This window comes from Equus przewalskii, chromosome 1 (assembly GCF_037783145.1).
Source record: "Equus przewalskii isolate Varuska chromosome 1, EquPr2, whole genome shotgun sequence".
Taxonomy (NCBI): domain Eukaryota; kingdom Metazoa; phylum Chordata; class Mammalia; order Perissodactyla; family Equidae; genus Equus; species Equus przewalskii.
The window spans coordinates 127210864-127238060 of record NC_091831.1 but is presented as its reverse complement, the minus strand read 5'-3'; the positions used below and the strand labels follow the sequence as shown (position 1 = coordinate 127238060).

The 27197-nt window shown below is 36.1% G+C and overlaps 1 protein-coding gene across 9 annotated transcripts in view; it reads right to left on the bottom strand.

Annotated features, from left to right (window-relative positions):
* The window catches only part of DPP8 (dipeptidyl peptidase 8), a 62654-nt gene that overhangs the window by 8919 nt on the left and 26538 nt on the right, over positions 1-27197 (bottom strand). For 7 of the 9 annotated variants that reach the window (XM_070577002.1, XM_070577027.1, XM_070577044.1 and 4 more), the window contains 12 exons: positions 23159-23269; positions 21815-21943; positions 21186-21247; positions 18832-18932; positions 17739-17916; positions 16690-16849; positions 13301-13380; positions 10059-10211; positions 9637-9772; positions 8012-8157; positions 2458-2604; positions 1118-1270 (listed from right to left, as the gene is read on the bottom strand). In XM_070577002.1, the coding sequence (XP_070433103.1) occupies positions 1118-1270; positions 2458-2604; positions 8012-8157; positions 9637-9772; positions 10059-10211; positions 13301-13380; positions 16690-16849; positions 17739-17916; positions 18832-18932; positions 21186-21247; positions 21815-21943; positions 23159-23269 (1556 nt within the window). Of the gene's footprint in view, positions 1-1117; positions 1271-1875; positions 2063-2457; positions 2605-8011; positions 8158-9636; positions 9773-10058; positions 10212-13300; positions 13381-16689; positions 16850-17738; positions 17917-18831; positions 18933-21185; positions 21248-21814; positions 21944-23158; positions 23270-27197 lie in introns of those variants that run through there. The other 2 variants (XM_070577065.1, XM_070577075.1) reach the window with 1 other exon arrangement.

Genomic DNA, 27197 nt, shown 5'->3' with positions numbered 1-27197 from the left:
CCTCAGCGTACACTCATTTCTGCTACTGGGAAAAAAATGTGTGACAAGTGTCAGCTTTATATAGAAAAAACTGTCATTTTTCGGTAGCCTCTGTTGGCAGTACAGAATTTAAAACAATGAATGAAATATATTTAAGCACTAAACATTTGCCTCATTTTAAGGTTCCCACATACAGTTTTATACTTAAATATTCTAATTACTTTCTTGACAGCTGCAAGCCTGGGAAAATTATGGCAGTTTTCAGAGTTCATTTTGTGAACATAAATTTTAGGGGCCAGCCCCACGGCCAACTAGTTAAGTTTGCGGACTCCACATTGGCGGCCCTGGGTTTTGCTGGTTTAGATTCTGGGTGCAAACATGGCACCGCTCATCAGGCCATGCTGAGGTGGCATCCCACATAGCACAACCAGCAGGACCACAACTAGAATATACAACTATGTGCTGGGGGGCTTTGGGGAGAAAAAGAAGAAGGAAAAAAGAAAAGATTGGCAGCAGATAGTAGCTCAGGTGCCAATCTTAAAAAAAAAAAATAAAAGAATTTTATTTTTCACTGTAAAATAAAATCATGTTATTGAACTATTAAAAAAAGAAAAACACTACCCATAATTCCCACATCCTTAACAACTGTTACCATCTTTATATTTTTCTTCTAGCATATTTTTCTAAGAAGTTGTTTACAGAATTGTAACCATCATTTATATATTTAATAATTTATTCATTCAATACAGATTTACTTAGGACCTACTATGTATCAAGTATTGTGCCTGACTACTGAGGATACAGTGACAGGTCTGCCTTCAACTTGCAGTTCAACATTTAAACAAGTAATTACAATCCAATATGTATATGTGTGTGTTTTACTAATCATGACTATCTCCCATAATCGTTGGCATATGTCTATAAATAGCCAAAAACTGGTCATCAAGTTGATGTGTTTATATATATATATAGAGAGAGAGATAGATAGATAGATACATAGAGATATGTAAATATATATCTTACATGGATATCACAAGTTGACAAGAAATATCTCAATTTATAGAATTTATAGAAATACCTCAATTTATAGAAAATTCTACCCTCATTGCCAAAAGAAGTACAATAGGAAATCACATACCCTGAAGATATCTGACCTCTGCATCAATGCCATCAGGGACAGGTATCCTCCATAGGACCAGCCATGGATGCCCACACGATCTAAGTCAATGAAATCATATCGAGAAGCTAGATATTGGAGTCCTTCCACCTGATCATCAATTTCTATTTGACCCTGTCAAAAAAGCAAGAACATTTCACTGATTCTGATGACTAAAAGTCTCACTATAAGAGTACTTTTAAAGCTAACAAATGTTTTTACTAAAAATACCTGTAGTTTTTTTAGATTAGAATTCATTATCAATTGAGATTCTGTTGCCCGAAAAGAAAAAAAACTCTATTTACATAGGGGCCTATTGCTTCTGTTGCCACCCTCTCGTAGAGTTTAGTCACCCCTTAGTCATAAAGTTCTTTCCTATTGCAATCCAAACTGTCTCTTGCTATATGGGTATCCCCCATTTCCATTTGTTCTGTTGTCTGCTAAGAGGTCAGCACTTTCCTTGTAACAAGCCTTCCTATACCCAAAGATAAAAAATTAGCCCCCGTAAGTGGCTGACTAATTTTATCTCTTCTTTTTAAAACAATGCAGTAAAGCAGAAGGAAACACTCTTGAGGTCTTATCCTCCTATTTCCCCATCATCTTCCTCTAGGAACTGAAAATACTATTTCTTTAAAGTCCTAATTCCTACCACCACCACCCTGTCTGTATTACTAGGCCTGCCAGTGCACACAATTTCACTTCACTGAGCCAAAAACAAAAACAAAAACAAAAAAACTTACATGAGAATACAACATAAGGTCAAAGAACTGGCTGTGGGAGAAAATCCCCATGTCTTACTCAGCATGTCCAATACACTGGCAAACACAGTAACTGCCTTACTGTGCAAAAGGAACATCGGATTCTCATCATTTCCCAAAGCAGCAGAAAGGACCTGGGGCATCTCTAAAAGGTAGCATTTTAAGCTTCCTGTAGAGAGAAAGAGGCTTGTCACAAGGAAGGCACTAACCAGTTGGTTTCTCTCTTCACAGAGGACAGAACAAATCTCAATTATTCCTCTCAACAGTGCAAGGGTGCTGAACACTAAATGGTGCTGCCTTCTGGCTAAACTGGACACAACAAAACAGAGAGGCTATTTTTTTATAAAAGTGGTTCTCTCTCACTCCCCAAAGTTATCTACAGGTAGACATGAGCTAGCCTAGTGAGTTCAAGTTGCATCTTATCTCCCACCCCCAAACTCTACCACACACACACATACACACACACTCACAGCCCTTTCCCCCAACTCTCTCCCTGGGATTTCACACTAAAGAATGTACCAGAAAATGTAAATATCTTTAAAAGAAAAATGTATGTTCACACACCATTTTATATTTAAAGGCGCCTTCAAATTTAAGCCCTCGGTGACAGGATCCCCTGTTGTCTATCACTACAACCACATAACCCAGAGAGGCTAGGGTATTCAAGCGGAAATACTTGACTCCTTTAAACCGATTATTCACCAACTGCACCTGAGGAAGAAATACAGCTTCAGTGAAATTTGTTATATGGTAGCATACAAATGTATGAGAGAGGCAGGATGCTGCGAAAAGTAGAAAGCTTAAATTTTTTTGTTATTTTGCCTTTGAAATTTTATTTTCTTGTGCCAAGAACACTTACAGTGAGATCCACCCTCTCAACAAAATTAAGTGTACAATACAGTATCATTAATTATAGGACAATGTTGTACAGCCAATCTCTAGGTCTTACTCATCTTTCATAATTGAGACTTTATGTCCGTTGATTAGGAACTCTCCATTTTCTCTCTCCTTGATTTATTTTCAAATTAACTTAAATCTTTTCATGTTTACGTTGCTTCTTTTCTTAACTTCACACTTAAGGTTCAATGCAATTACTGAGTAACTATAGACTTTAAAACTATAACCCAGATATTACACATAAGACAAGAGATTTAACCTATCCCATAGAACATGTTACTAAAATGATTACCTCTACCCTGAACTGTGTGTTCAAATGATGGAAACAAGGACAAATAAGATAATTTTTCCTCCCTACTTATCCTTTCTGGGATTGTCTCCTACCAGTAATGGGAAAATTTAGTATTTTAATGAAACACTGTGACCAGTCCAGCTTCCCTTTTCCTGTTACAAAAATGAGTACAAAAGGTAGGATAATTCTTAAATCACTTTATTGCCCTAGAAACTAGACTTCAAAATGACTGAGAAATTAAAAGCAGTTTAGTGCCTCACCAGAAATAAACTATCTAGTAAAAAGAGGACTTTAATGAGTGGACAGAAAGTTACAGAACTTCAAGGTTTGGTGGACAATAAGATATTAAACAACAAAAAAAGGTTCTGGTAAAAATGAGAAAGAAATTTTCTCTGGCTGAAACCAACTGGAAAACCAAGTCAGCCAGGAGTTAAGTAAGAATTGATCCCATCTTCACTCAATAAATAATCTACTGAGTATTTATTTATTGGGCTAGATGGGCTGGGGCTGGGGGCAGCATGGAGAATCTTTTCTTTTTGAACTTTGGAGGTTGAGTACCACCGCAACAACTGCTAATCTGGTCTTCTTGGTTCTATTCTTATTCTTCTACAGTCTGTTTACATGGTAGCAGAGTGATGTTTTAAAAGCGTAAAAAAATAGGGGGCCTCCCCGTGGCAGAGAGGTTAAGTTCTCATGCTCCACTTTGGTGACCTAGGGTTTCACCGGTTCGGATCCTGGGTGCGAACCTAGCACCACTCACCAGGCCATGCTGAGGAGTCATCCCACATGCCACAACTAGAAGGATCCACAACTGAAAATATACAACTATGTACCAGGGGCTTTGGGGAGAAGAAGGAAAAATAAAAATCTAAAAAAAAAAAAATGTAAATCAGATACGACTTTATAGCTTGGCTCCCTCTAATGGTATGGCGCTTAGATCAGAATAAGATCAAAATTCCTTACCATTGCCTTTGAGACTCTACATCATCTGGTTCTTGGCTATTTCTCTGATCTCATCTCACAACACTTCTCCTTTGCACACTGTCCTCTGACTATATTATCAACTATATCAAGTTGATTCTAGCCCCAGGACCTTGACATTTACTGTTCCCTCCATCTAAATGCTCTTCTCTCAGATCTTTAACCTGGCTCATTCCTTCTCATCCTCTGCACCCTCAGAGACCTTCCCTGACCTTCCTATCAGAACCCCCATTTTAGTCACCTTGCCATCCTCTTTCCCAGCAATTACTCATAGCACTCCCATTATAAGAAGTTATATCATTTATATGTCTACTTGTTTACTGTCTTCCTCATTAAGTTCCATGAGGGTGAGATATTAGTCTGACTTGTTCACTGTGGTATCCTCATTGCCTAGAATACTACCTGATACATAATAAGAACTCAGTAACTATTTGCTGAACGAATGAATGAAAAATAGAGATGGGAGAATGATGTTTTTCCCTTCTGACCTTGGGAGGAGGGGTTTGGTGGACAAAGGTGCTTTTTTAAAAGGGAGGGAGCTGAAAGAAGTACTAGGCGTAGAACACAAATGTGAGCATTTAAAGAAAACTCCCTTACTTCTTTCTCTACTTTCATACAGATGGCCTCAACTGCCTGATATGAACATTTTCCCTCAGAGACAGTGTTTCTGCCTTTGCAGCCTGGAGGCCTGCTACTTCTGGAAGAAGGTACTTAAACATAATGCCCTTTGCCACTGAGAATTCAAAAATCTCCTTCAGTATCAATTCTTCAGAACCTGTGTCCTGCTATCACCTAGCCTGCTCTCCTGGGCATTTATATTTTCAGAACAGTGTCTGGCACATACGAAGCATCGTAAGAATTTATTAAATAAACATTTTAAAACATATAGCTGTTATTAATGAAGAGTTTAAAGAACTAAGCCTTGTTGACTTTAATGGGAAATATTCATTGCTTTTCTTGGATTTCACTTTTGTCAGACCACAGCTATCGTTGCATTTAATGACAAAATAATTCACTTCATGTGATGAATTGTGACGCTGCTGCTGTTCAGTAGATTCCCACTTTGACCTGAATATACACCAAGAAAGAACACAGCCTGGACCACTTATAAGATGTAATCAAATTTCACACAATATTGTGTGGTATTAGAAAGACCTGGTCTTACATTAAGGAGCCTCTTCATAATTTACCCCAATGGAGTCATCACACAAGAGGATGAATGATCCCCCAGGGAGCTGAAGTGCAAGAAGCATTCTATCACGCATGGGGAAATCTTCCTGCAAACTGAACACCAGGTTCTCCAAAGGCCTCACCAAATCTGAATGCTTCCAAAGAATACTTTGAGAAAGAAACTGTTTTTATAAGTGCAAAAAAGTACAGCTGTATTCATAAAGCACTCCAAATAATTAAATAATTTTGTTTTAATTGCATTAGGTAAAACTTTATTATGGTAGAATATCCGTAACATAAAATTTACCATTTCAACCATTTTAAGTGTACAATTCAGTGGCATTAAGTACATTCACACTGCTGTACAACTATCATCACCATCCATTTCCAGAACTTTTTCATCATCCTAAACAGAAACTCCATACCTATTAAACACTAACTCCCTATCCCTACCCCTATCCCTGGCAACCTCTATTCTACTTTCTGTCTCTATGAATTTGCTTATTGTAGATACCTCATACCAGCGGAATAATACAATAACTGTCCTTTCTTATCAGGCTTATTTCACTTAGCATAATGTCCTCAAGGTTCATCCATGCTATAGCATGTGTCAGAATTTCCTCCCTTTTTAAAGGCTCTATAATATTCCAATATACACCACATTTTGTTTAGCCATTCATCTGTCAGTGGACACTTGGGGTGCTTCTACCTTTTGGCTACTGTAAATAATGCTGCAATGAACACTGGTGTGCAAGCATCTGTTCAAGTCTCTGCTTTCAATTCTTTTGAGTATATACCCAGCAATGGAAGTGCTGGATCACACTGGAATTCTGCATTTAACTTTTTAAAGAACTGCCATATTTTTTTTCATAGCAGCTGCACCATTTTACATTCCCATCAGCAATGCATCAGAGTTTCAATTCTCTATAGCCTCATCAGCATTTGTTATTTTCCCCTTTTTTTGATAATAGCAATCCTAATGGATGTGAAATGGTGTCTCATTGTGATTTTGACTTGCATTTCCCTGACTAGTGATACTGAGTATCTTTTAATGTGGCTTAGACTTCTTCAACTTAATTACTAATATAAGGAGCCCTTTAGTCTTAAAATCTAGGTAACCAACTAGTTTTTATAGTGTATTTTTCACATATCTCACATATCATTTCTTCATTGGGAAGGAGAGACACCCTTCTTACTTGGCCTTAACATGCAAACAATATAACAAAACATGTGAAGCTTCTGAGAGTGTCCTGTAATTTTCTCTTGAATTTCTTTGCATTAAGCCTTTTTTTTTTTTTTTTTTTAAAGATTTTATTTTTTTCCTTTTTCTCCCCAAAGCCCCCCAGTACATAGTTGTATATTCTTCGTTGTGGGTCCTTCTAGTTGTGGCATGTGGGACGCCGCCTCAGCGTGGTCTGACGAGCAGTGCCATGTCCGCGCCCAGGATTCGAACCAACGAAACACTGGGCCGCCTGCAGCGGAGCGCGCGAACCTAACCACTCGGCCACGGGGCCAGCCCCGCATTAAGCCTTTTTTTTTAAGTTTACAAAGATTTGGCTTCAAGTTTTTAACAAATATCTAATTTAATTCTTTCATGATTTATGTGTAGATCATTATAACACAAAAGTGAATCATGTTTTGTTTGTTTGTAAAACACAATTAACGATGGCAAGGTGATTTAACTTGATATATGACCGCCACTGCTGAGATTTTTATGGCTTATATAGTTATTTTACTTTTATTTTATTTTTTGGATGATTTGGCATCTAGATACATTTCCAGATACTGAATAACTAGGAATAGAGGATATTTACTGAGTCCAAGAGTTGCATTATAAAAACATTGTAATTATATTCTAATTTCTTCAAGGGCTCAATGTAAGATATACAATCAAGAATAAATACTTTTAAAAATTACCAATTAACCAATTCATCTACCCAAAATATTTTACTGATAGTCAAGAGAATTTACTTACTACTCATATGTTAATATTTAGTACAAAAAAGGAAAACCAAGGTGTAAACTTCTTACAGGGCTCAATAGTAGTAAGCAGTTACCTTAACTAGCTGTTACAAGAAAAGATTCTATTCTACTCTGCTTGAGAGATATAGCCTTAGAATTAAGAGGGGGAATTCATTAGGCTACCAAGGATTTCTGAAAATATATCCATTAAGACTCTTTTTATTTACCAAGGCATTTAATTATTTAACTTCATTTCCCAAACAAGTTTCTCTATATAGAAAACAATACATTTACCTACTGACATGAATATTCCATTCCCTATGACAGTTATAGTCCTCACTGTAAATTAAGAAATTGACATTGATTTACAAATTAACTGTCTAACAAAACCCAGCTTCCTGGGGCCGGCCCCGTGGAGCAGCGGTTAAGTTGGCACCTTCTACTTCGGCGGCCCGAGGTTCGCCAGTTCAGATCCTGGGTGCAGACACGGCACTGCTTGGCAAGCCATGCTGTGGTAGGCGTCCCACATATTAAGTAGAGGAAGATGGGCATGGATGTTAGCTCAGGGCCAGTCTTCCTCAGCAAAAAGAGGAGGATGGGTGGCAGATGCTAGCTCAGGGCTAATCTTCCTCAAAAAAAAAAAAAAAAAAAATTCCAGTTTCCTGAACTCCTAAACTGGATAATTAGAATATAGCTAGGGTCAATAATAGCAGAGGCCCAACAATGCTCAAATCTTAACTTAAACAATTGTCTAGATATTTAAAACACAAATCACGTTAAAAATATACACACACACAGGTATATAAATATGCCCACCTGAGGACCACCATATATGAACAACACAGTGGGGTATTTCTTTCCAGGTTGTAGATCATGAGGTTTGTACAGCATCCCATACAATGTAAATCCAGTAGTACTTTCAAAAGAGAAAATTTCAGGAGGGGTATAGTCAGGAAGAGGACCTGCACAGAGGTGACACACAGAGTCTGTAAAAGGAGTTCCTACAGGAGCTCTATAATCTGGGACTAAGAAAAAGACACTATAAACCCACAACCCTACATACAAATAACTGACCATCCCCCTTTCAGATGATAAGCAAGAAATTAAGCAAGAACATTTGTCTTTAAAAAAGAAAATCTAATGAACATATCAAGTTATCTATTTCAGAAGCAGACCCACAGTACCGTGAATAATCCTTAGAACCTAGGAGTTATTTACATGCAGAACTACACAAGTACTTTGTGCTTGGTTCAGTGTAATTTACTGATGGTTAAGCCTTATACCTCACTACAAACTGGAAGGAGAAATTTAACTTAAGTCAATTTAACTTTGCTCATGGCAGGTGCTCAATAAACATTTGTTTCTGATCGTTAGAGATTATATAAGCCTAACCAGAATCCAGAAAAGAAGAAAGTCACGATCAGTCTCTGGTTTACCGAAGCTATACAGACCTATCCTAAGTCTGTGTATACTGGATGATGTTACAGTCTAAGCAGAGATCATCACCATATTACAAATTCTGCGTGTGGACATTAGAACATACTTATACTCTGTGGTTTTGCACTAATTTCTTAATCTCTTAGCAGATATTAATGAGTGAAAATACTTAACAGGGAAAAGGATTTGGGGATAAAGTGGATTAAAAAATACATAAATTTAGGGGTTGGCCCTGTGGTTGAGTGGTTAAAGTTCTGTGTGCTCTGCTTCAGCAGCCTGGGTTCATGGGTTCAGATCCCAGGCACGGACCTGCTCCACTCGTCAGCTATGCTGTGGAGGCATCTCACATACAAAGTAGAGGAAGACTGGCACAGATGTCAGCTCAGGGCTAATCTTCCTCAGGGAAAAAAAAAGAGGAAGATTGGCAATGGATGTTAGCGCAGGGCGAATCTTCCACACACAAAAAACAAAAAAAATACCCCACAAAATCAGTCCATTCTTTATGTTTAAGAAATCAAGCATTTAAAAAATACATAATTCACAGTGATCCTCACTCCTATACAGAATGAGTGTTCTTTTATTAAGATGCCCACTGTAAGTGCTTTAAAAGTTTAAGAAAGCACCAGCTGGTTATTTCCTAAAGCTGCAGCTTCCCTGCTCAATCTTACTAGTTCAGTATACATTATTTTCAAGTTCATTTGTTTATCTGGAAAATCACCCAAAAACATGAATAAATCATTTCCTAGCTGATATCTTCACCATTTTAATTTCATTTTCAAAAAGGCCTTCCAGACCTGCTCCTGCCTAGAGTGGAAGGTAACCCATCTTATTCAGTAGTTGATATGAGGGGCGGGGCGGGGGGGGGGGGTAGGGATCAATAGGAACCCAGCAGCTCAGGGAAAAGCAGCAGTGAGAGATGGGAAGATTCTGTCCAGGAATGTGGACATATGACACAGGTTTAGTGCACTAACCTTACTTAAGATCAGGTTCAGGGAAATGAGTACCTGCTGAATCCAAAATGGTGGCCCAAAATTCCTTTGTTTTGCAAGTTGGGTCATCGTCAGGACTTGATAGCTTGTAAAGGGACACACAGTGTGGATTCTTCTGGTTACTATATTTACTTATAAAGAAGTCACAATGCTAGAGAAAGAAGAAACAGTTAGTTTTTCCCCAGGGAAAAGTACAAAGGGCTGTCTGCTGCTACATCTGCACTGATGCTATAGCAGGAGTAAGAGAGTCTGACCACTTATGCATACATACAATGTTGAAGTTAAAGCTAAGCTTTTTAACCTTTCCTAACAGAATCAGACTCTTGTAGGCCAATTTCACCAATTTTCACAGTACTCAAAAGGAGTATTACATGAGCAGTGGGTTTTTATTTTCTTTTTATATGACAGGAAACCCTTTTCAAACAGAGACTTAATACCTGGCTGATGCAGCAAGAGTGGGAATAGCCACGGTCGGTCAGCCTTGTCACTTCTCCAGGATTTATATAACTGACCACGTACAGGTGATGTTCTAAAGGAGAGTCTTTAGTGCCTTCAAAATAAACCAGTTTTCTGACTTCATCAACCTGGATCTGCCAAAATAACAACAACAAAAAAATCAATGCTAGCATGATCTTGGCAAGGCCAGTAATTCAACCTCCAATTTTACATAAATCAATCCCCAATTTTAATCCAGAATCATTAAGTCACTCTTTGTGTCTCTTTTTAAGAATTTTGCCACAAATGTTAACAAACTGGAGTCAGTTTTGTTTATGACTTATAGCTAAGAATAGATCCTGTCCAGAAGGAAAAAGGACACCTGAGTTGCATGCTATTTGTAGACTTTCCTGTATGGTCAGAATGTGTGCTTTTCTTAAAATACAAGAATTATTTCAGGGGCCGGCCACGTGGCCGAGTGGTTAAGTTCACGCGCTCCGCTTTGGCGGCCCAGGGTTTCGCTGGTTCAAATCCTGGGGCAGACATGGCACCGCTCATCAGGCCATGCTGAGGAGGCATCCCACATGCCACAACTAGAAGGACCCACAACTAAAAATGCACAACTATGTACCGGGGAACTTTGGGGAGAAAAAGGAAAAATAAAATCTTTTAAAAAAAAAAGAATTATTTCATTAAAATTACAATCCTTTATAGGGAAAAAAATACCTAAAATGCAGTGTAGGTCAACCATTCATGCGTACTTAAGAGCCTAATTTTGGCATCCTGTATATTTCTCAATTAGTGCAGTATTACCTTAGGCAGTACTTTTTTGGTCTTTTGTACAAACTTGCAAAAGCATTTTATCTATTGGTTGGGGAATAACTGAACTCAATCACAGTTTCAATATTGGTATATTAAGTATGGATAAGATCTTTTAAGTCTTCATTTAGAACTCAAAAAAATTTGCAAATAAACTCACAGCTGAACTCACTTAATAGTCTTCCCAAATTGTAGTAAGATTCTAAATAAAAGGCTTTAATAAAAGCCTTTTAAAATCTATCAGCCTACTCAAACAATGTTTAATAATATTAAAATTTTTTTTACACAGCAAAGAAAACAGATACCTTTCTAAAAGCAAGTGTTATTAAAAGCCACATTTTCTTCAAGAAACTTTTTCTTCAACATTAAACATCTTTTAGCATACATGGATACAGAAATAAACACAGTTGAGATTAAGTAGTCCCATATGACATACAGAAAGGACAGGTCATAGGAACTGGCAGAACAAGCATTCATGAAGCTTTAAGGTATGTGTTAATCTGTGCAAAAGGTTAGGACTGGTTCTGCTCTTTTTAAATTTTTTTTGAACTTATTTTTTTATTGAAGTAACACTGGTTTATAACATCATATAAATTTCAGGTGTAGATCATTATATTTCGACTTCTGCAGAGACTACATAGTCAGATGGAGAAAGCCAAATACTGTATGACTTCATTGATGTGGAAGATAAAACAACAAACAAACACACGGATATAGAGAAGAGATTGGAGGATTGGTTCTGCTCTTGACCTAGCTGCTGGGAGTCAGGCCTTTCGAAATGGAAGAAGTAATTAGTTAATTCTTCACCCCCAACCATAATTTCTGATTCAGGAGACCTGGGGTGGGCCCAAGAAGTTACATTTCTAAAAAGTTCCCAGTTGCTGATGCTTTGCTGCTGGTCCAGGGACCACACTTTGAGAACCACTCCTCAACAGTAGGGGGCACATGGGCTTAAAAGTCTCAAAGCTTTACCCAATTACTACCATTAGAAATTGTTGGGTGGGAACAAGGTGCACTGGCAAAAGTAGGGAAGAAAACGGTAACTTAAAAAATAAACAAAGCAAGGATAGAGGGAAAATAGGAGAGTTAAGAAAGAGAGACAAATATATCACATTAATGACCCTGACATAAACAAAGAAGAAAATTGATGCACTTAATAGCAAGTAGTAGAAAGACATTTAGATTGCTCAAATAAGGTTCAGACCTGCATAAATACAATTTTGGGGGTTCCCTCAGTATTATCCAACCATTACACAGCATGAAGTTTACATTAGTGTTAATTTTTTGTTGTCAGAACTTAGAATTCCACAACAAGATTTTTCTCAGGTGACAATAACATCCAAGGTTCCTAAACAGAAAAAAAATATATTTGGATATATAACCAAAAGGCCATGTGAGATTCTCAGTGGAAATTACACTTTAAAGTTTACCTATGCACGTGTGTATGGTGAAGGATGACAACTAGTCTCTGGGTGGTAAACATGATGCAATCTACACAGAAATCGAAAAAAAATGACGTACATCTGAAATTTATATGTTACAAACCAATGTTACCTCAAACAAAAAAAAGGTCGCCTACGGTATTCTAAAGCTTTTACCAAAAACAAACCTGGGACCTGGATCTTCATTCCTTCTCCTTAATCACCTTGGGGACTACGAGTGACTTCTATACATAATCCTTCAGTAAGTCTCTGAACCAATCTGAGGAAGCACAGGCCTTCACTAAATCCTGGTAGTATACATCAACCTAACTGTATGTATCACACATGTAAAGGAGGGAGGTTCCTAGAGATCTCATGAAACTGACCACCTAACTGAAAACTGAAACAAATACAAGGCACTATGAAAGCAAAAGAAAAAAATTAGAAGTCACTGAAATGCTACAGAAAGCCACATGCTAAGAGTGAAACAGAGGGTGGATTTCCCTCCTTTTCCTTATCAAACTACACTCTGTATAAATGTCCATTACTCCTTGTAGGCAGTGGATGAAACTTTAAATTTGTGAAATACGATAGACATGTGAATGAAAGAGAACCACTACCTCAGAAGTAGTAAATACAATTTCGAATGTAGAAATGACATGAGTAGTCTATAAGAGATTTAAAAATACTTTTCAAACTATATCCTAACTCACAACTTTTGCTGGACTTGAGAAACATGGACGCCCTTTCCTTAATAAGTAGCAACACTATATTTGAAAATAGTGACCTTTAGTAACCAGAACACATCTAAAACTAGGGGCATATATTGGGTGGGATTTATAATTTAAACTAAAATTCTTCCTTTCTAACAACTTGCATTCTTTTAGGTCCTAACTCAGTATTTTCAAAACACTGGCATCATATGGAGCTGCACTGCTGATTTTTAGCACTGCATATACACAGCAGATGTTGATCAAACATATCAGTTGAATAAAAGAACATACGTTAGATCCATGCCGGCCAAGAACTTCCCATTCACCACTGGTAATTGCTATTTCCTCTTTGACAGGACACTTGAAATCACCTAAAGATAAATACAGTCATAATTCAGCACTTTATAGGAAACTATAAGCAAATGAAACAATGAAGAATAGTATTCTAAACTCTTTCCTCCAAAGAGGTGCATTAAAAAATTCCAGTTTGGTCTAGGGCAATGAAAATGTTTTGGAACTAGATAGAGATGGTGGTAGCACAACATTGTCATTGTACTAAATACCACTGTTCATTTTTAAATGTTCATTTTAAAACGGTTAATTTAATGTTATGTGAATGTCACCTTAACAAAAAAAGTCTACAATTAAAAAAATTTAAGGTTATGAGTCTTCACAATACTCTAGAATAATGATGGAATGATCCATGTAAATAAAGTGAAAATGGCAAAATGAGTCTTATGGTAAAGCAAGGAAAAAATTCAAAAGCACTTTATTCCTAGATCTTTGGTTAGACAAAGAAGTCTAATAGGTCGACAAGGCATTTCTTCCAGAAATGCAACAAACTACTTAAAAAGTCACAGAAGGAAAACTTTAATATAACTGTTCTTCATTTGCCAAAAAACAAACTTGTATTACCATAGTAAATGCCAACATGGCCCATTTGTCTTGGCAGATGAGGTTCTCTCAGTGGCCTAAGGAGGAGGGTAAAAGATGGAAACCGTTTCTCTTTGCCTAGCTGCTGCTAGCTACGGCTGTGGGGAGTGACAGCCAAGGACAGGCTGAGATGGTGAGATGGTACAGGGTCTTAATTAGGGTTCCATTCAAGTTAAAAAAAAAATCAACTTATTTTTTCTTAGATACAAAAATTCAACTTTAAATTTTATGGCCAGAAAATAAATATTATTTATTATATTATTTTTATTAAATATTATATTTTCATTAAATATTATATTTTTAATTAAATATATTTTATTAAATATTATATATAACAAATACTAATTATTTCACACCATAGCCATTTAAGGAAGAAGAGAGAAGGAAAATAAAGTAGACATCAAGGAAAAGGAGGAAGATTTGGAGCAAGAAAAACTAAGAAAAAAAGGAGCAAGAGGGAAAGAAGCAGTAGACAACAGAGGAGCCCAGAAATAGACACTGAGAGGGAACAGAGCCTAGGTATTCTAACATGAATGTTAACTGAGGAAATAGCTCTTCTTACACTCTTCAATTGGTGTACAAAATTTTAAGTTATCATCTTTTTTATTAGTTGCCAAAATACTGTTTTAGTTAATTAACTACTATTTACAGCTCTGACTAGTCTTCCTTACTAAACTTTCTGGAATTCCATAAGTGGATTTAATTTCTGAACAACAGAGGAACTGGTAATGGCAATTTCACACTAAGGGCTAAGTTAAACTAAGACTCTCAGGGAAGACATTTTCCATCTTGGATATGTAAGATTTTGTCTGCTTTAAAAGAAAATTAGGCTAAAGAAGGAGCAGAGTCACAGAAGTATCTCCTTTGCTAGTCATAACATGTAGCTCACTGTTTCCCAAATAAGAATGATGTTTAAAAGGCCATATTAAAAAAATAAACAACCCAATTAGAAAGCTGACAAAGGATTTGAATAGACATTTCTCCAAAGAAGATATATAAATGGCCAATAAGCACACAAAAAGAGGCACAACGTTACTAGTCATTAGGAAAATGCAAATAAAAACCACAATGACATACCACTTCACACTCACCAGGATGGCTACTATAAAAATATAAAACAAAATAAGTTTTGGCAAGGATGTGGAGAAATTGGAACCCTTGTGCACTGCTTATGGGAATGTAAAATGGTGCAGTTACTATGGAAAAGAGTATGGTGAGGTTCTTCAAAAAATTTTAAAATAGAATGACCATATGATCTGGCATTTCACTTCTGCATATATACCCAAAAGAATTGAAAGCAGGGTCTCAAATAGATATTTGTACACCCATGTTCATGGCAGCATTATTCACAATAGCCAAAAGGTGGAAGCAACCTAAGTGTTCATGGATAGATGAATAGATAAACAAAATGTAGTGTGTGTGTATATATATATATATATATACACACAATGGAATATTATTCAGCCTTAAAAAGGAAGGACATTCTGACACATACTACAACACAGATGAACCTTAAGGACATTATGCTAAGAGAAATAAGCCAGTCATAAAAGGACAAATACTGTATGATTCCACTTGAATGAGGTATCTAGAGTAGTCAAATTCATAGAGACAGAGAGTGGTTGCCAGGTGCCAAGAGGAAGGAGGAATGAGGAGTAATTAATTATTTTTGGCTGAACTGGGTATTATTTATTGGGTAGTTTCAGTTTTGGAAGATGAAAAATTCTGGAGATGGATGGTGATGATGGTTGCATAAGAGTATGAATATACTTAATGCCACTAAACTGTATACTTAAAAACGGTTAAAATGCTAAATTTTGATACATATATTTTACCACAATTTTTAAAAAACTGCTATGTTAAGTTACACATAGCAGTTAAGTATATAACATAACAACGTAAAGTGGCTACTATTCCAAAACCAACTCTATATTATTAAAGTAGAAAACCATTAACGCAATTTTTAAAAAACCCAGGAGAAGTATTTGATGTACCATTTCACTTCTTCTAGGCTTACACATCCATTCTGTATTACATTTCCCAGAAGGAAAACCATCACTCTTTAAAGAGAAATTAACTTCAGCTGACACTATTTAATTTCACTTGGGCAACATAATTATATCAATCTGAAGAGCTATTAACTATAAATTAACTTTGCTGTACATGCGGACAGTCTAAAAAAATCTAGTATATAGTATCTAATAACTATGTAAGATTTTAAAAATAGCTTTTTTAATCTAAAAATGTTATGGGCTCACTTTAAACAAACTAAAATTACAGTCAAGGCAAAAGCAGAAAGTAAAAACAAGTAATCTCAGGCCAGCCGCGGTGGCCTAGTGGTTAAGTTCAGACTGTTCTGCTTTGGTGACCTGGGTTCAGTTCCTGGTGCAGACCTACACTGCTCTGTTAGTGGCCACACTGTGCTGGAGGCCCACATACTAAAAAATAGAGAAAGACTGACATGGATATATTATCTCAGGATGAATATTCCTCAGCAAAAAAAAAAAAAAGTAATCTCACTACCCATAGATTTCTCACTATTGATAGTTGATTATGTATCTATCAAGAACTTTGACCTATGTTTTTACACATGCCTATATTTACATTTTAGTTTAACTTATGTATTAAGTTTAATAAAGCAAGTATTAATGCTTATAAAGTACACAAAAGAAACATTAAATTATCCTGCCCCTCCCATCTTCTGCCCCCAACATTTTTTCTTTTTTAAATAAAAAAAGATTTCTTACTTGGGGCTGGAAGCCCACCACTGGATCGTTTATATTTGCTCTCCTTTAAAATGGATGTGATTTTATATAAATGACGGAAACCTGTTTTGCATTCAGAGGCAAAAATAAATTCAATTTCGTCTTCATGACTTTGGGGAAAAACATGAAAGATGTCATGGATCTGTAAAATGAATAGCTTAATTTACTATACACATTAATGAAAATACTATATAAACAATTCAATAAACTAGAGAAAGAAGAATTACTTGATAAACACACTCTGAAATATAAATGTCAGTGCTGGGGGTCTGGTATATTTACAGTTATAGATTTTGCCAGGGCCTTTCAGATTTATTTTACTTTAGTCAAAGACTTCATCGATTGAGAAATAAGTTTCCAATGGAGAATTGGAGACTTAATGGAGAAAAAAGAAAAATATACGACCAAAAGCTTTTTCTTACTCACCATTTCTGTAATCCTTTGAAACATGACATGAGGTTTGTTTAATGATATAAATCTTATTACAGAAATGATGAGGAAAAATTTGTTTCGCTTTTATTTTCAAAAGAGAAATATTCTAACAGTTGAAGAGAAAACAGATGTTCATCTGGTTTAGGTGAATCATATGAAGCCTATATTCAGCCAGAGAGTGAGCTGGTTTTATTTATTTTGTATCTTAAGTTTTTTTCACTAAATTGGAAAATGCAAAATTCAATCCAAAACTGGTATATTTTCATAGAGTTTGCCAACTCAAAAGAGAAAGTATTTTCTAGACAGGACTCTTGGGGTGCTCTCAGAGGCACTGATGAGGCTGTTTTTTCAGTATCTGATGTGTCCAAGAACAAGGGCAAACCTGCAGCCAAGGAGATGTCATTTCAATGGCATCTACTTTCTATCTATAAACCATTCCATTCTAGAACCATCATTAGACTCCGAAATGTTCAAACTAAGCAAATAACATTCACAGTTACTTTGAACTTAAAAAATACACTTAGATAGTCTGCTCTAAAACTTCACTTGCTTTAGCATTCTGAGAAACTATTTAACCAAGTACAGGAAAACACACATACATTTATCCAGATGTCTGTTGTTTCTTCATAGATAATTAATGGCGTCACAGAGTCAGGCACTGACTCAATGAGTCTCTGTCTTTCCATGGCATCATCTTCTACTGGGATAAATAATTCAGGTGAGATCAAGACTATCTGTAGGCGAGTTTGGGAGCGATCTAGTAGGATGGACCAAGCACTATTTAAACAAATAAAAGAAAAGCACCAAAAATAAAGCAAGCTCTCAGAAAATAAATATTCCCTTACTCTCTCCTCTAGCACCCATCAGTTATTTCTATAATCATAATGAAAGAATTGCTTTAGTATATGTTAAATTATCACTTACAAATCTCTAATTAAAAGTATTAGCTTATTCTACACTTATTTTTAAAAGTTAGGCTTCAACAGAGTTTTTAAAAGTGATTTTCTTGGGGCCGGCCCCGTGGCCGAGTGCTGAAGTCTGCACACTCTGCTCCAGCAGCCCAGGGTTTCACCAGATCGAATCCTGAGTGCAGACATGGCACCCCTCATCAAGCCATGCTGAGGCGGCATCCCACACGCCACAACTAGAAGGACCCACCACTAAAAATACGCAACTATGTACCAGGGAGCTTTGGGAGAAAAAGGAAAAATAAAATCTTTAAAAGTGGTTTTCTTTACATTTCCAAAACCACAGATGGCCTTTGAAATTGTTTCCTCCCTTTAGTGTCAACAAACGCCAGCTTTGTGAAACTCCTGTTGTCTACATTAGAAACAGGAAATGTACGTTATCATCTTGATATAAGGCTCTCCAAATATTTCTGCTTAAATTAAATAATTAAAAAAACACACTTATATGTGAGCCTTAAAAGTCACACAATTTAACCACAAATAACACTGAAACCATGACTGGCTAAGTAAGAGAGAGAATTAAAAATGCAATGTACCTATGCTTATAGGGTTACAAATCCACAAGTCCACTTAGTTCAGGAAATATTCTTTGTGCAGAAATAACTACACTGCAAATTTACACGTGAAGGTAGCTCCAACCGAAAGGCAAACCTAATAGCATAGACATTTCTAAAGTTCTGGATCCTAAATTATTTGTAAAGAAGTGACAATTTAACATACGCACTATTTTCCCTCTGGAGTCCATCCAGCTCTGGCAATATATTCAACTCCTTCAAAGAGAATCTCAAAAGGCTGAATTAGTTCCTTATCTATGACATCTATAATCTATTAAAAAAGAAAAAAGGAACCTAGTTATAGAAGACTTACATAAATAACTAGCTTACTAGTCTACTTAAATGATTATCTTTAACAGCATGATACTTTTTCAGACTTAGGTATTTAAAAAGGCACACAAAGGATACAGTAAAACCAGCAGTATACTGTGGGCTATCTATTCTGGTGTTTTTTATGCCTAAAAATGTTCTAACCACAAGAATTAGTACAGTCTAAAAGTCTTTTCTCATGAGCTTGTACTAATAGGATCCCCGATAATAACTGGTAAAGCAAGTTTTAATTACTTTAGACTCTAGTATTTAAGAAAAATAGTAGTCCCTAGTTCCCTATATTTTAGCCTAAAATATCATTTGTGACATATATTAGTGAAATGGCCTTGGGCAAGCAAATCTTTTTCCCTTTAAAAGTCTAGCCGACACAATTAAAAAAATAAATTTAAAAAACAGGCAAAGGGTCTGAATAGACAGTTCTCCAAAGAAGATATACAAATGGCCAATAAACACATGAAAAGATGTTTAATATCATTAGCCATCAAGAAAACGTAAATCAGGGGGCCAGCTGGTGGCGTAGTGGTTAAGTTCTATGTTCCACTTCAGCGGCCTGGGGCTCACAGGTTCGGATCCCAGCGTGGACCCAGCACTACTCATCAAGCCATGCTGTGGCGACATCCCACATAAAATAGAGGAAGACTGGCACAGACTTCAGCTCAGCGACAATCTTCCTCAAGCAAAAAGAGGAAGACTGGCAACAGATATTAGCTCAGGGCCAATCTTCCTCACACATACACACAAAGAAAGAAAATGTAAATCAAAAACACAATGAGATACAACTTCAAACCTGGTAGGATGGCTATAACAAATAAGATGAACAGGGGCTGGCCCCGTGGCCGAGCGGTTAAGTTTGCGCGCTCCGCTGCAGGCGGCCCAGTGTTTCGTTAGTTCGAATACTGGGCGCAGACATGGCACTGCTCATCAGACCACGCTGAGGCAGCGTCCCACATGCCACAACTAGAAGAACCCACAACGAAGAATACACAACTATGTACCGGGGGGCTTTGGGGAGAAAAAGGAAAAAATAAAAAAAAAATCTTAAAAAAAAAAAAATAAGATGAACAATAAGAAATGTTGATGAAGATGTGGAGAAACTGGAAACCTCATACACTGTTGATGGGAATATAAAATAGTGCAGCTGCTTTGTAAAACAGTTTGGCAGTTCCTCAAAGGTTAAACATAGAGTTATCATATGACCCAATAATTTCACTCCTAGGTATCTAACCAGGAGAAATGAAAATGTATGCCTGCACAAAAACTTATATACACATTCAGAGCTATTATTCATAATTTGGCTATTATTCATAATACCTAAAAAGTGGAAACAACCCAAATGTCACATATAACTGATGAGTGGATAAATAAAGTATGGTATATCCATACAGTGGAATAATATTAGGTGATAAAAAGTAATGAAGTGTTGATATATTATGCAACATAGAGGGAGCTTGAAAATATGATGCTAAGTGAAAGAAACCAGACTGGATACTATATGATTCCATTTATATAAAATGTCTAGAATAGGCGTATCTACAGGCAGAGAGTTAGATTAGTGGTTGCCTAGAGCTCGGAGGTATGGGGAGGTTGGGAGCTAAAGATTAAGAGATGTGGGATTTCTTTTTAGGGTGATGAAAATGTTCTAAAATTGACTATGTTGATGGTTGCACAACTCTGAAAATACTAAAAGTAATTTTAAACTTTAAATGAGCAAATTGTGTTGTATGTGAATTAGACCTCAATAAAGCTGCTAAAAAAAAAAAAACCTAGCAGAGTTCACTGCTTTTTAATTAATCTTGTGTGCATTCAACTTATAAGCATTCAACTGTCCAAATGGAAAGCAGCAATACAAGAGCGACGTAGGATATTTAATCTACCAAAGACATCTATCTGGCACAGAAGGAATAACCACTGTCAATAACCACTGTTTTTTTAAATATTGATCTGAAGATTTAACAAAGGCAAAGAAGAAAAACTATTGGAAAGGAGTGGCAAATATGCATATCCCCATAGTCCTATCTTGGGAACCATCGGCAAGTTTTCAAAGTAGAAAATTAGGTCAGCCTGAAATCATGATCCACAGATGTCTCAGCAAGTTCAACAAATCCGAAAAATGAAAAAGGCTATCTAAGATCTCTACTAGACTGACTAGATTAGTCAAATGACACAAAAAGTCAACTCAACATTTTATACTTACCCTTCCTTCAGCATCAATCATTATTTCTGACATCTTAAAAGTGACTTTTGGATTTGCTGTGCCTTTAGAAAAAGACAAAAGTGAATAGTAAAGCATGTCCAAAATTCTTCAAACTAATTTTGCCAGATCAATCCTCCTTACACTTTAGTTAAGTCAGGAATACTGTATAGAGTCAGGGCTTTATTGCATAAGAATCTTAGGATTCCATCTCAAATTCATTATTTTTAATATGTGTATGAAAAAAAGAGGCTGAAAAACATCACTAGTCAATATGAAATAAAGAAGAGAAATGCAGGATCACTTTACAATTGAAATGCTGTAAAGAGCAAAATGGAAAAAAAATTACTAATTTATTAAGAACCTAATTCTTTAAAAATCTTTATTTCCTGGCAAAGACATTTTTTTATTCATTCCTTGAAATAACCAGTTTTTCGCACTTCCCTACATTTGAAAATAATTAAAAAGGATTAACCTGTAATTTAAAAATCTACTTCAGTTAACACTTAAGAAATAATCCATCCTTACTAAGGCTGTAAACGACCAATGTTAACCATATCTTTGATGATTGCAGAGAGAATCTTGTTTGGAAAATAGAAATGACTGAATATAAATACCAATGGATATAGTACCTGTTTTAGGATAACGAAATGAATCCGCCCTCCTTGTTTCCAACATAGGAGATGTAACATGAATAATTTCCACTTCGGATTCATCATTTTCTTCATACAGAATTCTAAGAATCTTGCTGCCATTAGGAGCTTAAAAAGAATTCAAATATTGAAAATTTAGAAGAATTATTCCAGAAAGTGATCATAACTGACCATTCCCTGTTGTACTATATTTCCCACAGTGAAAAATAATTTATGTATAAAATATGCTACCTTTTATGTATGAAAATATCACTAGTCTTTGCAGTAGCAAGGTGAGTTACCGCTAAGCCACTTTGACTAGTTAAACGTTACTCCTTTTAGAGGGCAAAAGTTGAAGATAAATATGTATACATACATATTTGAAACAGGAAACACACTTATGAAGGACTTCAGTCCTTGCATAACTTAAAATGCATTCCTTGTTGAAAAATGAATTATTTAATTACATTTATAATATTTCCTATAACAAAATAAATGCTATTTAAATAGAGTCCAGTTTTTTTTAATGGTTTCTCTAATTTATGTCAAAATCTTGTTACAACAAATACAGCTATGGTGAAACATTTTACATCTCAAAATGTCCAAATGTAGGACGTGGCTTAAAAATAAATATTTTTTATGGTCCCTTAGAGAAGTGTTCAGAATGCCATCTGCAATTCATTAGTGGGTCATGAAATCTATTAATGGGTCATAACTAGCATTTTAAAAATATAACAAAGAAAATATACAATATCAGAGTGCATTACACATAAGGATAAGTATTGCTTCATGAAATTTTTCAGTTTTATGTATACAGTATATGTACAATGTATTAGGCTAGAAAGTAAAGCAAATTACAAACTGAATCATGGTCAAAAAGTTTGAAAGTCACTGCTTTAGAGAGCTGTTTTTCAGGCAGTAAAATATTTCTGAATTCACCAAGAAAAAGGAGGAATTTTGTGCCCTTTTTTCTGATTCATTCATACACTAATTTGGCCATCTGTTCATGCAGACTCTGTAGTCAATCCTAGTTTTTATACCAACTCATTAAGGTGTGGTATTTTTTATTTTGCCACCAATGTCACCACCAGTATTATCAAGACCAGTTTCTAGAAGAAAAATTGACAAGGGGAGTTGAAGGACTAAGGCACTGAATGACAATACAATTGTTTTTCTTAGAATTCATTATGGTAGGATATAGGCTGATTATTCTAAATAACTAGTGGTAGGATCCAATCTTCATCACTTCAGAATCTACTATTCAGACTTTAGAGTACGTGCAGTTACCTAATTGGTAGTTGAATCTCACAATACTTTGACCTATATTATTTTGAACCCCCTTACTTGTTTCAGCTTCTGGACACCACCAATAGCCAGAATATCTATCAAATTCTTCTTGAAGAACAAAGGTAGCAACTCCAGCTGACCTGGGATCCTCTTCCATGTTGGCCAGCTCTAGACAAACATAAAATGCAAAATTATCACAAGAAGTTCTCTATCTTTTTATAGGTATAAAGCAGAATGATTCAATTTATTTTGAAAGGCTGTAATATAGTGGTGAACTCTGGAGCCAAATGGACTGAATTCAAATCTGGACTCCATCATTTACTAACTGACTGACCTTGGGCAAATCAGCCAATCTTGTTCCACTGCAGGTCCCTTTTGTAAATGGGAATAAGAACCCACCTTATAAGGTTGTTACCAGGATTAAATGAGTTAATGCACATAAAGCACTTAGAACAAAGCCTGAACCATAGGATGTACTCCATAAATGTTAGTTATTATTTACTCATTTAGCTAGGATCATGGAAAAAAGAATACATATAAAGGTTCGTGGTGACTTGGACTCTCCTACACAGAGAAGTACATCTTTAGGCCTAGAATGGGCCTTACAGATCATGTAAGTCACCATTCTTCCTCCTTCTCTTTCCTCCCATTCAACCAGAGGGGCTCAGGTTTTATCTGTTTTACATTTAGGTTTCCAGCAAATAGTCTGAAGGGAACTCTTGCTCTAAAAGCAAAAACCAAAACACCAAAGCCATAATTACATAAGATTTCATGACATGGGGAAATGTTTACGATATCTTTGAATTTAAAAAAAAAAGCATATTACTAAATGGCATGTACACTGTGATTCCATTTATAAAAATGTTACGCAAATAAACAATTAAAAAAGTGTTGGGATATAAACCAAAATGTGGTTCTCTCCAAATGGTAAGACTATAGACAAGCTTTCTAAAAAAACTGCTTTATAATACACAAAATCTTTAGTACACTGTTCATTTTTGAAAAATGCATATGCTTGTATAACCACACCCTGTCAAGACACAGAATATTTCCAACACTCCAGAATGTTTTCCCATGTGCCTTCCCAGTCAATGTCCATTCCCACCCAGAAGCAACTGCTGATCTGCTATCACCATAGGTGAGTTTTGCATATTCTAGAATTTCATATAAATGAAATCATATAGTATATACTTTGTGTCTGTCTGCTTTTTGAGATTCATCAACATCGTTACATGTATCAGTAATTCATTCCTGTTTATTGCTGAGTGGCATTCCAGTGTATACCATAGTTCTTTTATTCTACTAGTGGACATCTGGGCTGCTTCCAGTTTTTGGCTATTATGATTAAAGATGCTATGATCATTCTTGTATAAGAATCTTTGTGGATGTACATTTTTGTTTCTCTTTGAAAAAAACCTAGGAGTGGAATGGCTGGGTAGTACGATAAGTTTAACTTTATAAAAAACTGCTCCACAGTTTTCCAAAGTATCTGTGTTATTTTATACTCTTACTGGCAATGCATGAAAGTTCCTCTCCAAAATTTGGTGTTCTTAATATTTTTCACTTCAGCCAGTCTGATGGGTGTGTAGGAATATCCCATAGTGATTTTAATTTTATAGGTAAGTTTCAACATATTATTTTTTGCTTATCTGTATTTTCTACATATTGTCTGAAACAAATGTGAAGTATGAACCAATAATCCCTTATCCAAAAATTCTGAGTCCAGAAGTGCTTGGAACCCAGAATTTGGGGATTATTCATATACTACCAGATAATTACATAACATCGCCAGCAGGGTAATCAAATACCCTGTAATCAAATACACCAATATTCCTGCAGCAAATTTAGGAATAAGCACACTAAGTAGGATTAAGATTATAAATATCTTCAGGTCAGTTCAGGTCAGGTTTTGCCACCAAATGGGTTTTAGCACCAAGCTAATGAAAACTAAGCTCAGTTTTCAGTTTCTTAAATTTTGGAATTAATGATACAGCCAAAACCAGCTCCCAGTTTTCTTGGATCTTTCAACTTCCCCAAACTTACACCCCTCCCAAAACTGTTTTATATTTTGTTCTCCCTTAGATGTGAGAAGAGGTAACAGTCACATTTGTATCTCCCTACCACTTATTCCAGACCTCAATTATTTTTAATTATTATTTTTTTTTTGAGGAAGATTAGCCCTGAGCTAACATCTGCCACCCATCCTCCTCTTTTTGCTGAGGAAGACTGGCCCTGAGCTAAGATCCATGCCCATCTTCCTCTACTTTATATGTGGGATGTCTGCCACTGCACGGCTTGCCAAGCGGTGCCATGTCCGCACCTGGGATCTGAACCGGCAAACCCCGGGCTGTCGAAGTGGAACGTGCGAACTTCACTGCTGCGCCACCAGGCCAGCCCCCAGACCTCAATTACTAAGAGTTATTTATTAAATGAATAAACAATATCATCTTGTTCTCCTACTAAAATATGCCATTTGAGAGTAGAGGCTGGTATTATATTACTGTTAAATTCCTCTATCATACTAGGCAGAGAATAAACACATGCACATGCTGATTGACTAAACCCATCTAAAGGCAGACTTTTACTTGGAAATCTATTGTGAATAAACGGACTAAGAGTGATGATGCTCACTCCCTACCTTTCTATCTAAACAAACACAAAGCACTTACTAGGTTTCAGACACTGCCCTGAACACTTCACAAATATCAACTCATTAAAACCTCGTAACTCTATAATGACAAGCCATTAAGTTTTTTCACAGATATGGAAACAAAGAGATGGGTTAAATAACTTACTCAAAGTCACAGGGTTAAAAAAAATGGTAGATCTGGGACTCAAAGCCAGACAGTCTGGTTCTAAACTATATTTTTAACTACTACACTAATCCTGAAAATAATAAATATACCACATACCCACATGCACAGAAAAAATAAAATAAAAAACACTACTATAGCATCCTGCAGGGTTTCAGTGCTTTCTACTTTAAATTCTGCCAATCTTTATAATAATCCTGAATGGAAAACAATTCTACAGAAAAAAAAAAATAAACTAAAAAATACCTTAATTCTAAGAGTTATTGTCAGAGCTTTGCAGTCCCGGCCTCAAGTACAACAACTAGTACATAGGGAGTGTTTAATGTTTGTTGAAAGCATGAACAAATGGCTAGGATTTCCAACCCAGATTTATTAACTATCAACCTAATCATCTACTGTCACTGGTAGCTATTCTGATTCCCTGACCCAACATAGAGACTCATTAAACACTAAAACATGTACTTTTTACTTAAAATTTTCCCTACTCCATCCCCTTTTCTCTATCCTATGCTCTAGTTTTAGACCATAAAACCTGGATAATTCCAACATTTAAGCTTTGGTGTCCCTGTCTCTAGTCTTGTGCTTCTCAAATACAACTTTCACAGAGTACCCAGAATAATTTATCTATAACATGACTCTGACCACACCAGTGAACTGCTAAAAACTTTTCAAGGACCCCTACATCAGGATAAAGACAATGTTCATTTATGTGAGATACAGCCCAGCCATGTCCTGGCTCTTCTTAGCTGCCAGTTTTATCTTTCCCTCCTTGACTCAGACCTTACGCTTTCGGACCGTCAGACTGCTTCTAACTCTTCACATACCTCACAGTGCCTTCTGCATCAAGACCTTTTGCATGTAGTCCCCTGGCCTGGAGCATAGCGGCTAATGTGCAGTTATATTTTAAATCAGTTTAGATGTCATTTCTTCTGGGAAGCCTTTCCTGACCACTACCCCTCATCGGTACCCTCTTAACACCCTATGGTTGCTTCTTAGCATTCTGTTTTGTTGTTATTTGTTTACACAGTTTCCTCGAGGGCAAGGACTGTGTCTTACTCAATTCTGTATCCTTAGTTCCTGTCACATTGCTTGGCACACGGGAACTTAATGTATTTTTGTGGTTGACTTTGTGGTTTAGTTAGAACAGATTTCTTGACTCCTAATTCAGTGCTCTTTCTATCAATGTAAATTGTTTAGGAAAAGGCTTCTTCTACAACACTGATTATCCTAATGATGGAAAAATATCTTCTGTCAATACACTATTGTATTCTAAAATAATTTAT